General features: G+C 48.0%; 2 protein-coding genes across 2 annotated transcripts in view; one reads left to right on the top strand and one right to left on the bottom strand.

Annotated features, from left to right (window-relative positions):
* HADHB (hydroxyacyl-CoA dehydrogenase trifunctional multienzyme complex subunit beta) overlaps positions 1 to 13,540 on the bottom strand; it is a 57,725-nt gene extending 44,185 nt beyond the window's left edge. The window contains 2 exon segments of the mRNA XM_068279925.1: positions 916 to 978; positions 13,435 to 13,540. Of these exon segments, the coding sequence (XP_068136026.1) occupies positions 916 to 978; positions 13,435 to 13,510 (139 nt within the window). The 5' untranslated portion in view covers positions 13,511 to 13,540.
* Positions 13,541 to 13,697: 157 nt separating this feature from the next.
* The window catches only part of HADHA (hydroxyacyl-CoA dehydrogenase trifunctional multienzyme complex subunit alpha), a 49,901-nt gene continuing 48,864 nt past the window's right edge, over positions 13,698 to 14,734 (top strand). The window contains exon 1 of the mRNA XM_068279924.1: positions 13,698 to 13,809. Within this exon, the coding sequence (XP_068136025.1) occupies positions 13,755 to 13,809 (55 nt within the window). The 5' untranslated portion in view covers positions 13,698 to 13,754. The remainder of the gene's footprint in view (positions 13,810 to 14,734) is intronic.

Below are 14,734 nucleotides of genomic sequence, written 5' to 3'. Positions count from 1 at the left end.
CCGGATCCGGTCAGGTCATCCGGTCCGTTTGGCAGACAACCGCAAGTGTGAACGGGGCCTAAATTAACCTAGTTTCAGTAGGGGCTTCACCTAACGAAGAGAGTGACCCCCCAAAACACGTAGTGACATGTGACCTCCAGTGTAGTGCCAGGGCGCACGCTGCCTGAATTTGACAGACTTGTTTATGACAGCGTTGTCCTACACCGCTGGCGTTCGTTCAAGCTCATCACCTCTACCCTCTAGGTATAATTTATATGTGTGTGTTTTGCGCATTAAATAGTTATCATGCCTTGCAGGCGCTTATATGAGTTTGCTTATTGTTTTGCGGATTAACTGCATGCTCATTTCTGGTGTGTAATTCTGACACTACTGCAGCCAAATAGATCAGCAGGCCAGCCAGGCAACTGGAATTGTTTAAAAGAAACAGAAACCGTTAACTCCCTTTTAAAAAAAAAATGCTAATTGTCTGGATCCCTGACCAGTAATATTGCTAATTATAGTCCTAGAACAAGCATACAGATCAGGTGTCACTCTGGTCCATCTGGCTGAAAATTGTTCCAGGTGTGCAAATCAGAGAAACAGCAGTCAAAAGTGCAGCATAACAGTCAAGCAAAGGTACGTTCTACAGCACACCAGAAGTGAGAGGGATACGGAGGCCATATTTATTTCCTGTTAAACATTACCAGTTGCCTTGCTGTCCTGCTGATCTTTCTGGCTGCAGTAGTGTCTGAATCTCACACCTGAAGCAAGCATGCAGCTGATTCTAGTCACACGTCAGTCAGAACCTGATCTGCTTGCTGCTGATAGAATTGGTGCTAAAAGCTGCACAGCATTGCAGGATCATAGGGGGTATATGGACAGTATGTGGCTCCATACAGTGTGTATCCTGAATACTCTTGCACTGTGTTTACTTACCAAGCCTGTTGGCTGTGGGGAGGCATCGGGCACTTTGTCTTAGCATGAAGGCCATCTTGGATTCTAGGAGTAGGAAAATAAAGCAGACCGATTCAAATAAACTTTGCAGCAAAACACCACAAGACTGATCTACAGTTTTAATTGTATAATTATATGGGATACATCCATTTACAAAACAACATTTTGTTCATTGCTTAACCTCCTGGGGATCGCCCATAGTAAATACTACGCCGCACTTGTGGCTGCCTAAAACTGATGCGGCACAGGATTAACACCACCTGCTTTTAGCGCTCCCGACGTGATCATGCGCACCCGGCGGAGAAGAATCAGCTGTCATATGACAGCTGACATCTCCCCTCACTGATCAGGAGCCATGGCGATTGGCTCCGGATCATGTGATCACTACAATCGCCGGCTGATCGTAGTGATCACTGTTGAGCAGTGGTAGTAGGAGGGGAAGAAGAAGAGGACCGAACTCACCTTCCTGACATTCCCCCGGCGATCGTCGCTCCCCCTCTGCTCTGCCCGGCATCTCTGCCCGCTCTGACTCTAATGTCTGGTCCCGGTTTGATGACGTCATCAAGCCAGGACCCAGAACTTAGCGGAAATGCCAGCAGGGATGCCAGGCAGAGCGGAGGGGGGTGGAGCTGCTCATCGCTGGAGCTGGGGAGGTGAGTAATGGCTGCTGGCTATACTGGGGACACCTATCTATACTGGGGATACCGCTGCCTGGCTATCTAAACGCCCCCCCACCCCACATGTGAAAATTCTCTGGTCCTTAAAGCGGAACTGTAAATACTTTTTAAATACATAGTTTCACTTACCTGGAGCTTCTGCAAGCCCCCAGCAGCCGTCCTGTCCCACGCCGGCCCTGCCCGAGCCTCCATTCTCCCGTCGCCAGCTACTTTCGGTTTCGCCGCCGGCCAACTGCACGGCTCTGGCCACGCGCATCCTTTCTTCGCGCCCCCGCAATTGCAGAGGGGAACACGAAGAAAAGATACGCTTGGCAGGGCTGCGCTGGTGTCGACTTAGAAGTCTAGGTACGGAACGGAGGCGGGAGAACGGAGGCTCGGGCAGGAGCGGCGAGGGACAGGGTGGCTGCTGGGGGCTTGCAGAAGCCCCAGGTAAGTGAAACACTGTGCTTAAAAAGTATTTACAGTTCCGCTTTAAGGGGGGTTAGGTTACCAGTCCCCAGAAGGTTAAAATATATCCGAGGTGATTAATATGATCGATCTTTTCCAACCTGGGGCTTCTTCCAGCCCCTAGAGGTCACGTGTATTCCTCCCCACAGCTCTGGTCTTCTCTCCGGTCCAGCTGGCCACCTCTGAAGTATTGTCGACCCCAATGATGCATACGTGCCCACATCACTGGGAGCATACTGCACCTGTGCAGGAATACTGTGGAGTACTGTGCAGGCCCAGTACGCTCCTGGTGATGTGGGCGCACACCGGCACATGCGCAGAAGACAACAACCCATTGGGGGTCAGTGATACTTCAGAGGCGACCAGCGGGAGACAGGAGAAGACCAGAGCTGTGGGGAGGGACACGTGACCTCTAGGAGCTGGAAGAAGCCCCAGATAACTAGAGAGAGATTTTATTACTCGCCTCAGATATCCTTCAAAAAAAACATTAAAAAAATCTTGTTGAATGATTTTGTTTGTTTATAAGCAGGACTGTGGAGTCGGAGAAATGTTGGATACCTGGAGTCTGAGTTGGAGGTTTCATGAACTGAGGAGTCGGATAACGTTTGTACCAACTCCACAGCCCTGTTTATAATTTAGGTAACAATTATTGGGTTTACAATTCTGACTTCCTATGCAAACATCAGATACAGCTCGCATGGGCTGAAAAGCAGCCTGTGTTGCGTCCATTCTCGTCCCCAATTTTTTAAATGGCTATTTCCACTTGGCTGCCGCGTCCGTTTCCGATTCAGATTCACCCGTGTTGCTACAAAGCCACAGCCATACACGGCTATAGGGATTTGGATGTGTGTTGCGGTGAACTGCAGCATGCCGTTCAAATGGCATAATTCCCTTGCCTAACACAATATATAGCATTAGTTACTGTTCATTGCTACTGGCTAATAAGGCTTTTGTAAATACTGTACTCACTTCTTCACTGTTAGGTGTAAATGTGGCAACACACTATACAACAACATCAGTGTCCTCCCCAGAAATTCTTTCCAGCCGGGTGGCATAAAAAAGTAGCTAGGTGGGGTGCAAGAAGCGGTGAGGGAGGGGGATACAGGGCCGGTGCAATTCTGCTTACAGCATAGGTGGAGAATGAGGAAGCGAGCCGATGACAGCCGGGTGCCCACCAAAATTAGCCGGGTGGAGCACCGGGCTAAAAGAGCCTGGAAAGAATACAGGGCCGGTATTAACACTAAACATTATCCAATGTTAAATCACTTCAATAAAAGCGATCTGTTGTACAATAAAACTGAAAGCTTTTGTAATTTTTGTTTTTGTTCAAGATATCGGATCGAATTTCCCATTCTTTTCCACCACAATTCAAACAGGAGTAGAGGATTTCTCTGATCAATCTTCATGAAAATGTAATGGTGTGGGGTAAATGGGCAAATTCTTGATTTAGGGCTCAGCCACACTATAAGCGATATTCTGAGCGCTTGTCATGGATTAAAAAAAATCACTCCCATTTACTTTCATTAAAATTGTAGTAAAAACCGCGTCGATTTTTTGCATACGCGATCGCGTCGATTTTTACGATTTTAATGAAGTGAAGGGGAGTGATTTTTAAAAAGTGCTCAGAAAAGCGCTTATAGTGTGGATGAGCCCTAAGGGCTTTGGGGTTTTTTTTAAGCGCCGGTGATTTTCAAAATCGCCCTAAAAGTTCTTGTGCAAGGATTCCCTATTAGAGTGTTCACATATGAGCGGTTCGATTCCGATCCGCTCACCAAAGCGCTGCCCAGGGCTGAAGAGTCGGAGTAATTTTGGGTACCTGGAGTCGGAGTTGGAGTCGTGATTTCATAAACTAAGGGGTCGGATGATTTTGCACAAAATGTACAGCCCTGGTAAGTATTAGACTAAGTAGTCGGAGTCATTTTGGGTACCTGGGGTCGGAGTTGGAGTCGGTAGTTTCGTAAACTGAGGAGTCTGAATATTTTTGTACCGACTCCACAGCCCTGGCGCTGCCTGTACCATTTTATGGGCGATTTGCCTCCATTGAAGGTATAAGGAAATTGCAAAGCGCTTGAAAAAAAAAACCACTTTGTATAGCGATTTCCCGAGCACTTTCATGAATAAATACATTGTATTTATTCTTTTCCAGGTGAAAGCATTTAATTTCTGACTAACGTCAGGAAATGAAAAAAGCGCTTAGCCTAAAATCGTGAAGGTAAGCGCCTGGAGGCGATGGAAAAAATTGCCTACAAAAAAAGCAAAGATCAAGTGCATGCGATTTATGGTGTGAACAAGGCCTTAGAGAGTTTTCAATCATTTATTTTCAGAATCGGGGAAAAATTGAGCACATGTGTGGTACTTCGGTCAAATGTTACAATCAGAAAAATGAATTGAAATTCTCCTAATTGAAAAGAAATACCGGTATAAAAATTGTATGGTGTGTGGCCACCTTTAGCCCTTAAATTTTTATCATCCCCATTCCTTTTATAATGTAAGCTCGCAAGGGCAGGGCTCTCTCCCCTTTTGTGTCTTGGAAATCATTATACATTTTATTTATCTTGTTACTTTTATCACTGTCTTTTGTATCATTTTTGTATTTTGTCACTAATTATGTATCTTGTATATTGGTGTACACCATTGTCTGTATTATTATGTACCCCATGTTTGTTTCTTACTTTGTACAGCGCCACCGAATATGCTGGCGCTTTATAAATTAATAATTATCATCCATGCTGCAAAATGTTGCCTTAACTAATTTGCTAATACACTGATCTGACAGAAAATGAAAATGATTTTCCATTAAAAAACAACAACAACAAAAAAAAAAGTGAATAAAATTGCTCAGAATTCCAGTTCTATTTTTACTTCTCTTTGTATTCATGTAATCTCAGTGTAAACTGAACGCATGCTGCATACGCCATGATGTGTGATGTCACCAGCAGGAAGTCCTCATCCCCTCCTCCTCCTCCCATTAAGATTCCACTCATCCTTCTGCAAGCTGCGACCTTTACCCTACTTTCCCAGCCACCACCTTTCACCCAATTCTGTAAGCAGACTGTCCTGCGAGGAAGCACACCGTGCCACAGCACAATACACCGTCACATGGCCTCAAGGTCAATGCTTCCACCATCCAGCCACATGCTGCACTATCAATGTAAGGGTGACCCCACCCCCTGCCCACACTGCCATACACCAGGAGCTGCTCCACTGACCCATCTCCTGCAAGGAAGCATACCGTGCCACAGCACAATACACCGTCACATGGGCTGAAGGTCAATGCTTTCACCATCCAGCCCCATGCTGCACTATCAACCACTGCCCTCACACTGCCATACACCAGGAGCTGCTCCACTGGACCATCCCCTGCGAGGAAGCACACCATGCCACAGCACAATACACTGTCACATGGCCTCAAGGTCAATGCTTCCACCCTACAGCCACATGCTGCACTATCAATGTAAGGGTGACCCCACCCACTGCCCACCCCCTGCCATACACCAGGAGCTGCTCCACTGGACCATTCAATGCACACATACCTCTGCAAAACCACTGTGTGCAGACTTTCTGAGTTTCTGCAATAAAGCCTTTCTGGTCAACGCATTTTAATTACTTTTCGCCAATGTTAATATTGATTATATTCTACTTCCTAGGGCAAAACTGTTGGGGTATTAACACCACAGTTCCAGGACAAAAATGTACTTGCAACAGAACATTAAACTGACTCCAAAAAAAACCCAAAACTTATGATGTAATGATTTCTATGTGTAGTACTGATTATTAATAGAACATACGTAGCAAAGAAAATCTCATTTTAATTTAGGTTCTGTATATTCTGGTGTATTAGACTACTTTTTAAAGGGACACTTAAGTAAAAAAAAAATGAGTTTTACTCACCTGGGGCTTCCAATAGCCCCCTGCAGCTGTCCGGTACCCTCACCGTCTCCCTCTGATCCTCCTGGCCCCGCCGGCAGCCACTTCCTGTTTCGGTGACAGGAGCTGACAGGCTGGGGACGCAAGTGACTCTTCGCGTTCCTGGCCACAATAGTGCCATCTATGCTACTATAGCATATATCATATACCATATAGCAGCATAGAGGGTGCTAATGTGTCTGGGAACGCGAAGAATCACTCGTGTCCCCAGCCTGTCAGCTCCTGTCATCGAAACAGGAAGTGGCTGCCGGTGGGGACAGGAGGATCGGAGGGAGACGGCGAGGGCACCGGACAGCTGCAGGGGGCTATTGGAGGCACTAGGTGAGTAAAACTCATCTTTTTTTGTTTGTCTTAAGTGTCCCTTTAACCTTTGAAAAACAGGGAGACAAGGAGAGCTGACCAATACACTTAGGGAGAGGCAGAGTTGACCAACCAGTCAATCACCTATATACTGTTATATGCTGGGTACCACATACAATACAGCACCAGTATCTGTTCATACATAGCACCAGTATATAATGTTTTTTTAATTTTTATTCGGTGTGCGTTGGAAGAGGGGTAGTCTTATACGGCGAGTATATCCCAAACTCTATATTTTAACTGGAAAAGTTGGGGGGTCGTCTTATACGCCCAGTCGTTATATGCCGGAATATAAACTCTTTTGCATAGATAACAAGTGACGTTTCTTAACTCTTCCTGGTCTGGAAACAATATGACTGTTAAGCTTGGGGGTGTAATCTCCACAGTCAGCATACAACACATAAGCTGACGTGAAGGAGGTACACACACCAGCACAAGGGATCAGGATATCCCCAGTTTAGTGGAGGAGAGGACTGACTCCAATAGGAGATTGTGGTGCACAGAGCCGGTGCAGATCTGACAGCCACAAACACTTTCGTAATAACGTCTCAGCGCAAGGTAGCGCTGAGCGCATAAACCAGGACTGAGGAGATCAGGACAGGTAGACAGAATGAACGCTTGCTAGCTAGCGATTACTTAGCGACAGCAAGCGTCCAAAACCAGACAGACTGGAATGAGGCAGCCAATGCGTTGCAGCGATGGCGTGCCTCACAAAGACAGGACAGGAGAGACAGGAAATAGCAGGATCGAGATAGATGAACGTAACACAGATAAATATACAATAAGTATGTTTTCCTAGCGTATTACAATTACAGCTATCAATGAAACTATTCGTAACGTCTGACTAACATATGTATATATTGGCAATGAACCGATATATGACATAAGCAGGAACGCTGACTAACACTGGAGCAAAACAGGGAACAGGGCTCAGAAGGATTCGCTATCTCTTCGCAGAGATGAACGCAATCCACAAACAGGACCAGGAACAGGATAACTAGCTCAGCACGGGTGTTCACGATACGCGCAAACTACCAAAACGTGCTGGAAAACTGACTAGCTGAACACAGGAAATAAACAGTTCGTGTACGTATATATCAGCGACACTGATATATTAACGTAACACGAATACAAGGAAAATAACAAAATGCGCAAGTATGCGTATATATTGGCGATGAACCAATATATGACACAAGACAAGCAAGTAGCAACTTCTAGAACAAGAGCAGAACTAGGAGGACTCGCTGACCCCTTCGCAGGAGTCAGCGCAGTCCACACGGACCAGGAACGAGGTGGGGCACGAGCAGAGTAACAGATAGAGTCTGAAACTATGGTAGCCCATGAGACATTGCAGGAAGCAGTTCTTTATACTGAGGTCATCCAATGGGAGCAGACCTGCAGATTCCCACACAAGTGAATGGTAATTAATCACAGGCTGATAGCAGGAAAAGGCAGACAATGATATGCAGCCTGCAGGAAAGGGACTGCCCCTCCACTGCAGCAGACAATGTTTGTTTACACAAGAGCATGTCAAACTGTCATTAATTTCAGAGTGACTGCAGATGGAATCAGCAACTAGTTCAAGTGCAAACCAAACTATGCAAGAAAATGCATGTAATGACATCAGAACTGCTTGGATTACAATACCACTGCAGCCAGCAATAAACGCTGCAGACATGATCATAACAATGACACTCATATCTGTGCTAATAATGTTCTATTTCTTAGCTGTACTACACATACATATCATCTCATAGGTTTATTTTTACTTCAGATTCCCTTTAAGGTCTCTCACCCACACTCGCATGCGCAGTACACCCAAAGCTGCAAGATTACCGGGCCGCCTACCGGTGGATCCAGGCGGTGGAGGAGGACAGCAACGGACTGATTAGACTGAAGGGCGCTGGACAAAGCCCCAGTTATGTATGAAACTTTTTATTCCTCATGTCAGGTTTACTTTAAAGTGTACCAGAGATGAAATAAAACGTTTTATAGATACCTGGGGCTTCCTCCAGCCCCATGTGCACGGATCGCTCCCACATGGGGGTCCTGTTAGTTCTGCCAGTCAGGGTAGGTCTGCGCAAGAGAAGTGCGCCCTCTACGTATCTCTCCAGCGGCCACCGCAGAGATACGTAGAGAGCGCTCTTCCTCTTGCACAGACTGGGCGTGACTGGAAGAATAGGACCCCATAACAGAGCTGCAGGCAGCGGAGTACGGCGGCGTGGGAGCGATCCGTGCACATGGGGCTGGAGGAAGCCCCAGGTATGTATAAAACTTATCTTTTATATTTGGTCTCTGGTTTCCTTTAAAGTGGACCTGAACTCTTGCACAGGGCTGAAGAAATACATATAGGAATGCACCCTGCATGTATGAGTTTAGCCTGTATAAGTCCCCCTCATTTGTGTCTAATCACAAGTTGTAATCTGATCTCTCCCCTGTGTCACATGACTGCCTATGGCAGAGAGGGCAGATAAGCCCATTTGAAAGCACTGGAGGGGAGACAATATGTCTGCTTCCATGAATCAGGAAGTAGAAGCTGTGCAGATGTATTTTAGGATTTGTATCAGATGTAACAAAGATATGTATTTCTGTAAAGGCTATTATGCTGTTGTGTATCTTTAAGGGCTGGTGCACACCGAGCGGGTTTTTTGGTGTTTTTGCAGCCGCGGATACGCTTGGTCAATGTATCTCAATGGGCTGGTGCACACCAGAGCGGGAGGCGTTTTTGGATTGTGGAGGCGTTTCTGTACATAGTATAGGAAAAACGCAAACCGCTCTGAAAAACGGCAGTTCAGAGCAGTTTTGCAGGCGTTTTTGTTACAGAAGCTGTTCAGTAACAGCTTTACTGTAACAATATATGAAATCTACTACACCAAAAACGCTTCCCAAAACCGCAAAACGCTAGCTGAAACGCTACAGAAAAAGAAGAAAAAGCGTTTCAAAATCTGCTAGCATTTTGCGGATCTGCTAGCCGGATTTGGTGTGCACCGGTCCTTAGAGCAGAGAGGACCTTCTGAGTTCAGGTGCGCTTTAAGGTTAGTAGCAGGAAGGCATGGCATCAAACGGTCATAAAAGAGAGAAGGCGTGGCATCAAACGGCGCATGCACTGTCCCAGCCATAGGCCTTCTTGACCATGCTTCCGTGGCTGGGCGTGTTTTAACCATGTGCAGTCCGTACAGACTTGTAACGAACACTCCCAGCTATGAGAATGCAATAGGGTGCATGGCCAGGACAATAGTATGGCTGAAAGTCCACGGGGGAACAGTTCCCACAGCAACCTCTACAACGTGAAGCATTCTAACTGGATGAATAGTGTGGGTGTATTATTATTACAATCTGTCTTAAACTAGACGTTCAAGAGGGTGCTGTCCACAGAATACCGTTAAAGTTAATCTGTTATAATAATAATAATAATAATAAAAAAAAAAAATCAGCCCCTCAGGGATACTTATCTCGGGAGGGGGAAGCCTCTGGAGCCTAATGAGGCTGCCCTGGTCCTCCTCAGCCTTGGAAATCCAGAGCTGGCTCCCCCAAAAAAAATCAGCCAACAAGTTTGTCGGCTGTGGCACAGTAGCGGTTGCAGCATTCACTTACGGCGCTCATGCGCAGACACAGTAGCGGCTGCAGTAATTACCTACCACGCTCATGCGCAGACACAGTAGCGGCTGCAGTAATTACCTACGGCGCTCCTGAGCAGACACAGTAGCGGCTTTCTGATGGGCTCCGGCAGAAATAGATAGCTGAGCCCAATCGGATCAGCACTACTGCGCAGGCGCGTGCCAGAGCCTGTCAGAAAGCAGCTGCTGTGCATGCGCAGGGTTGCGGTAGGTAAATATTTACATGGCTGCTGTTCAGGGGGTGCCAGCACTGGAAGGTGATGCCTCATTACGAGCCAGAGGCTTCCCCCTCCTGTGGCAAGTACTCCTTGCTCCCAGGGATTTTTTTTTTTTTTAATTTTTTTTACAGATTCTCTTCAAAGAGAGTCTGGAACCTTCTAAAAATCCCCTTTTTTGACATTTATCTTCAGCAGTATAAGCAGTGCTAAAACGCCACATTCCCGTGGCAGAACAACGTCATTAAAACCCCCCAAAATACTGGGGCAAAATTCCACTACTTTCCAGGTCGTGGATTTTGCTACCCGGGAAGGCAGAGCTTAGTGCTGTAGCTCTGCCTCCATTAGTGTCAATCCCCGCCTCTCCCCCGCCACTCTCAGTGAAAGAAGACAGAGGCGGCGATCAGCGTGGATTGATGAGAGTAGAGGCCGAGCTACTGTCCAAAGCTCTGCCTCTACCAGGAAGCGCTTCCCACATTTTGCCCCGGGATTTGGGGGGGTTAATTAAATCATTCTGACGCGGGAATGTGGCATTTTAGGTATGCTTTTTCTGCTGAAGATAAATGTCAAATAAAAAGAGGAATTTTAGAAGGTTTCAGTCTCTCTTTAAAAGGAATTTCTCTATCGACTCTCTCGCTGAGTCCCCTAAACAGATACTATTCTAGTTTAGGAAACCCAGTAGAAAACATCATAGGGAACAGATCTCCAATCAGAGCACCCTCGAAATGTGATTGACCGAACAGTGTAGGTGCAGTTTACTATAACCTATCTGAAACCTAGAAGTACGAGAGGGTGCCGTCCACCCAAACACAGTGTAATTTCCCTATGAGGTTTCCTGATGGGTCCCCTAAACTAGCCTAGTGTCCCCACACCATACTAGTCCCAGACAGTGCATGCGCCATAGTGTCAGCCAGCTGCAGACTTTAATTGGGGTGACAGCAGAACAATGGAGTGGATCATGAAGACACTCAGAAGGTTGAAAGAAGCCTCAGCTACGCAAGTTTCAACTCTACCCCCCAATCCAGGTTTCCTGGTACAGCTCTGGGTGCTTGTTTAAAGGAACCAGCAGAAAACCTTATGGGAAATCCTCATGTGATTGGGTGGACAGCACTCTCTCGAAATGCTAGGTAGTAATAAACTATACTTATACTATTTGGCCAATCACAATGCTTCTTGCTGTAGAGGGCGCTGTGATTAAATAACTGTTCACTATGAGGTTTCTAGCTGGCTTCCCTAAAGTAATCTAACACCCAGTTTGTGTGGCCAATTTTACCACTTCTGTGTAGTATGAAGGCCAACAGATTCTGAATACTATAAGCAGATTGTTTAGGTAAGCAGTCATACTACACAGAAGTGTGAAAATTGGAGGTGTGTATGCATTGCAACCTAAGAGACACTGTGTCAAGGGAGATCTCTACACAGTGGCCTGGCTATGGGAGATGCTATGGTTGCAACAGCACCAGGGCACGGGTACGAGAGGATTTGCCGCTAGAAGACTTAGGCGCAGGATACAGCCGGTATGGCTTATCCTTCTGCTGCACAAGGTCCAGGCGGCGTTAATTACTATTCCCCCTCAGGGTCCACATGGATGGTGGGGAATGATGCAATTCGGCTTCCAGCTATTGCTGACGGACGAATTACAGTGTTTTCAAAGTAACTTCAGCTTCGTCTTCTGATGGTGCCGAAGTTACTCACTGTGCGCAGCTATAGATGTAATTCCTATTACGGGTCTATGGTGGCGCCAGCTGCGCCCAAATCTCCTGCCCTGGATTGCGAGTGTTCGCCAGGGCCCCTGGACCTAAAGGGGAACTCCGTCAGTCCTTGCATTAGATCTTTATTGGTGCTGTGCAGGTAATGCTCACCATATACATGCTCTGTATTAGGCCTCTTGCACACTACATGCGATTCTGATTCCGATTTTAACATGAGATTATGAGTTGCGATTTTTAATCGTTACTGCATGCTGGGTTTTTTCTGCGTTTTCCTTTTGATAGCGTCCAGGGAAAATCAGAATCGCAAATCGGATTTGCAGAGTGCAGGGGGCCTAAAAGTGATCGTTAAGGGACAACTGAAAAGAGATATATATAGAGGATGAAATATTTATCTCCTTTCAAACTATACTTATTCAGTGTTCTCCCCAGAATTTTTTTCCAGCCGGGTGGCATGAAATAGTAGCCGGGTGGCATGAAAAAGCAGCTGGGTGGGACGAGATGAAAATGCAGGGCAACTCTGCTTACAGCATAGAAGGAGATGAGCCGATGACAGCCGGGTGGTCACCAAATATAGCCGGGTGGAGCACCCAGCTAAAAGAGCCTGGGGAGAACACTGCTAATTATCTGGCAGCCCTAATGATCTCTTTGGCATCAGCAAATCAGAGTCAGAGGAGCAGCAGGGCTGCCGCTATAATGTCTGATTGTGCTGTCCGGAAGCTTCCTTCCACACTGAGTAGCACGCATGCTCGATGCTGCTGGAGGTGAAATACTAAATATCTTCACTTCCACACCTCTTGCACTTACCAAATTTTCAGGGTAGGGAGGGGACCCCCCGAACTACCTCAATACCAAATTGCAGCCCCCCGAGACCCTCTGGTTCAAGAGATAGATTACGGAAACCTATCTTGGGAACCAGCAGGACTCGGGGCTGCAATTTGGTATAGAAGTTGTTCTGGGGGTTCCCTCCCTACCCTGAAAATTTGGGGAGTGTAATTGGTGTGGGAGCGGAGATATTTAGTATTTTACCACCTGCAGCATTATTAAATAGGAAATGTGGCCACAATCTCCTACTGCGCATGCGGGGCAGCGCAAATCCACAGGCAGCGCAATCAGACATAACACCGGCAACTGGTATTGCTTAAAAGGAAACAAATATGGCAGCCTCCATACCCCTCTCACCTCAGGTTCACTTTAATCACACAGGGGCTATCCTAGGTAGTTTTGGTGGCCTGTAGGGAACTGGTGCTGGGAAAGAGGGGCCTACGATTAGCACTGGGGTCCGTGACTCTGTAGTTACGTCACTACATCTTCATCAGTAAACTTTTGGAAAGTTGTTGCTCTCTCTCCACACACACAGCCCAGGCCCAGCAGTGCAAAAGGCGCAGGTGATAGAGCTGGCTGGCAGTGTGCAGGCAGCTGTCAGGAGAGTAGGGTGGTGTGTACAGCATAGGCTACAGCTGCAGCAGGGTGTGATAAAGGGGTACGGTGCAGTACAAGACAATGGTGCAGCACACAGACAAGCCCCCACTTCCCTTCCCCTCCTCACCTCTCCGGTGTCCGCGCGCCGCTCTGCCTGCCGCTGGTGACGTCACGTGAGGTGTCAGCCAGGCCCCCGCTGTCATTGCCTCTCCGGGCTGCCCGGCGCACTGCCTGTCTCCAGCTCACCCTCATTCTCCCCGCTCTCTATCAGCTCCTCTCCCCCTCACCCCCAGGCCTGCCTCCCCGATCACACCGCACGCAGGCACCGGCGGAATAACAGCGGCAGGTGCCGGGCGGCGGGTCAGGCAGTGCGGAGGACAGCCCCGGGGGGAGGACAGGAGGTGAGGAGCGGCCAGCGGGCGGCCTGTCAGTGTCACCCCGGACAAGATGGCGGCGGCTGTACGGAGTGTGGGAGCGCTATGCCGGCTAGGCGGGAGCAGAGGTACCGGGGGAAAGGGAGCTTGTAAGCCGATAGGCGCGCCATTCACTGGGGCCCGCATTCACACACACACAGGGCTGCAACCAATCACACGCCTGCTCTCCTCATCCACGCGCCGCTGCAGCCAATCACACGCCTGCTCTCTGCACACTGGTTGCTCTGGGCAACAGCATCTCCCCCTCTGCAGCCTCCTCTGTGCTGCCTGTGGCTGGGGGGGGGAAGTGTGCTGCTGGAGCAGAGCTGTCTCCTGTGCCAAGTACTCATGCAGTGTATATTGCTGCTGCTTTAGAGGGAACATGTGGAGGCTGCCATATTTATTTACTTTTAAACCATGCTAGTTACCTGGCTTTCCTGCTGATACCCTGTCTCAATACTTTTAGTGATAGACCTTGAACAAGCATGCAGCAGATCAGGTACTCTTGACTCAGGTTTTACTGGATTAGCCATATGCTTGTTCCAGGGTTTTGACTCAGCCAACTTATGCTGGAAGATCAGCAGGGCTGCCAGGTAACTGACATTGTTTACATGGAAATAAATATGGCAGCCTCCATATCTCTCTCATCTCAGGTCCCTTTAAAGGGACTCCGAGCTCATCTAAAAAATAAGTTGTACTCACCCGGGGCTTTTTCCAGCCCAGTGCTGGTCGGGAGAGGTCCCACGACGGCGTCCTGGCTCCTCTCCTACTCCCCGCTCCGGAATGGCTGTCCGGCCGCAGCCTGGGCGACACTCGGCCGAGTGTCGGGCTGCTCCTTCCGTGTATGACGCGGCTGACGTCACACGCCGGCCGCCTCGCGTCATCACGGCGGCCGGCGTGAAAGTACTGCGCATGCGCGATTAAAGCGGGGAGAAGGAGAGGAGCCAGGACGCCGTCGTGGGACCTCCCGACCAGCACTGGGCTGGAGAAAGCCCCGGGTGAGTACAACTTTCA

This window comes from Hyperolius riggenbachi, chromosome 4, assembly GCF_040937935.1.
Source record: "Hyperolius riggenbachi isolate aHypRig1 chromosome 4, aHypRig1.pri, whole genome shotgun sequence".
Taxonomy (NCBI): Eukaryota; Metazoa; Chordata; class Amphibia; order Anura; family Hyperoliidae; genus Hyperolius; species Hyperolius riggenbachi.
Note: the sequence above shows the minus strand (reverse complement) of the source record. Positions and strands in the feature narration are given on the sequence as shown.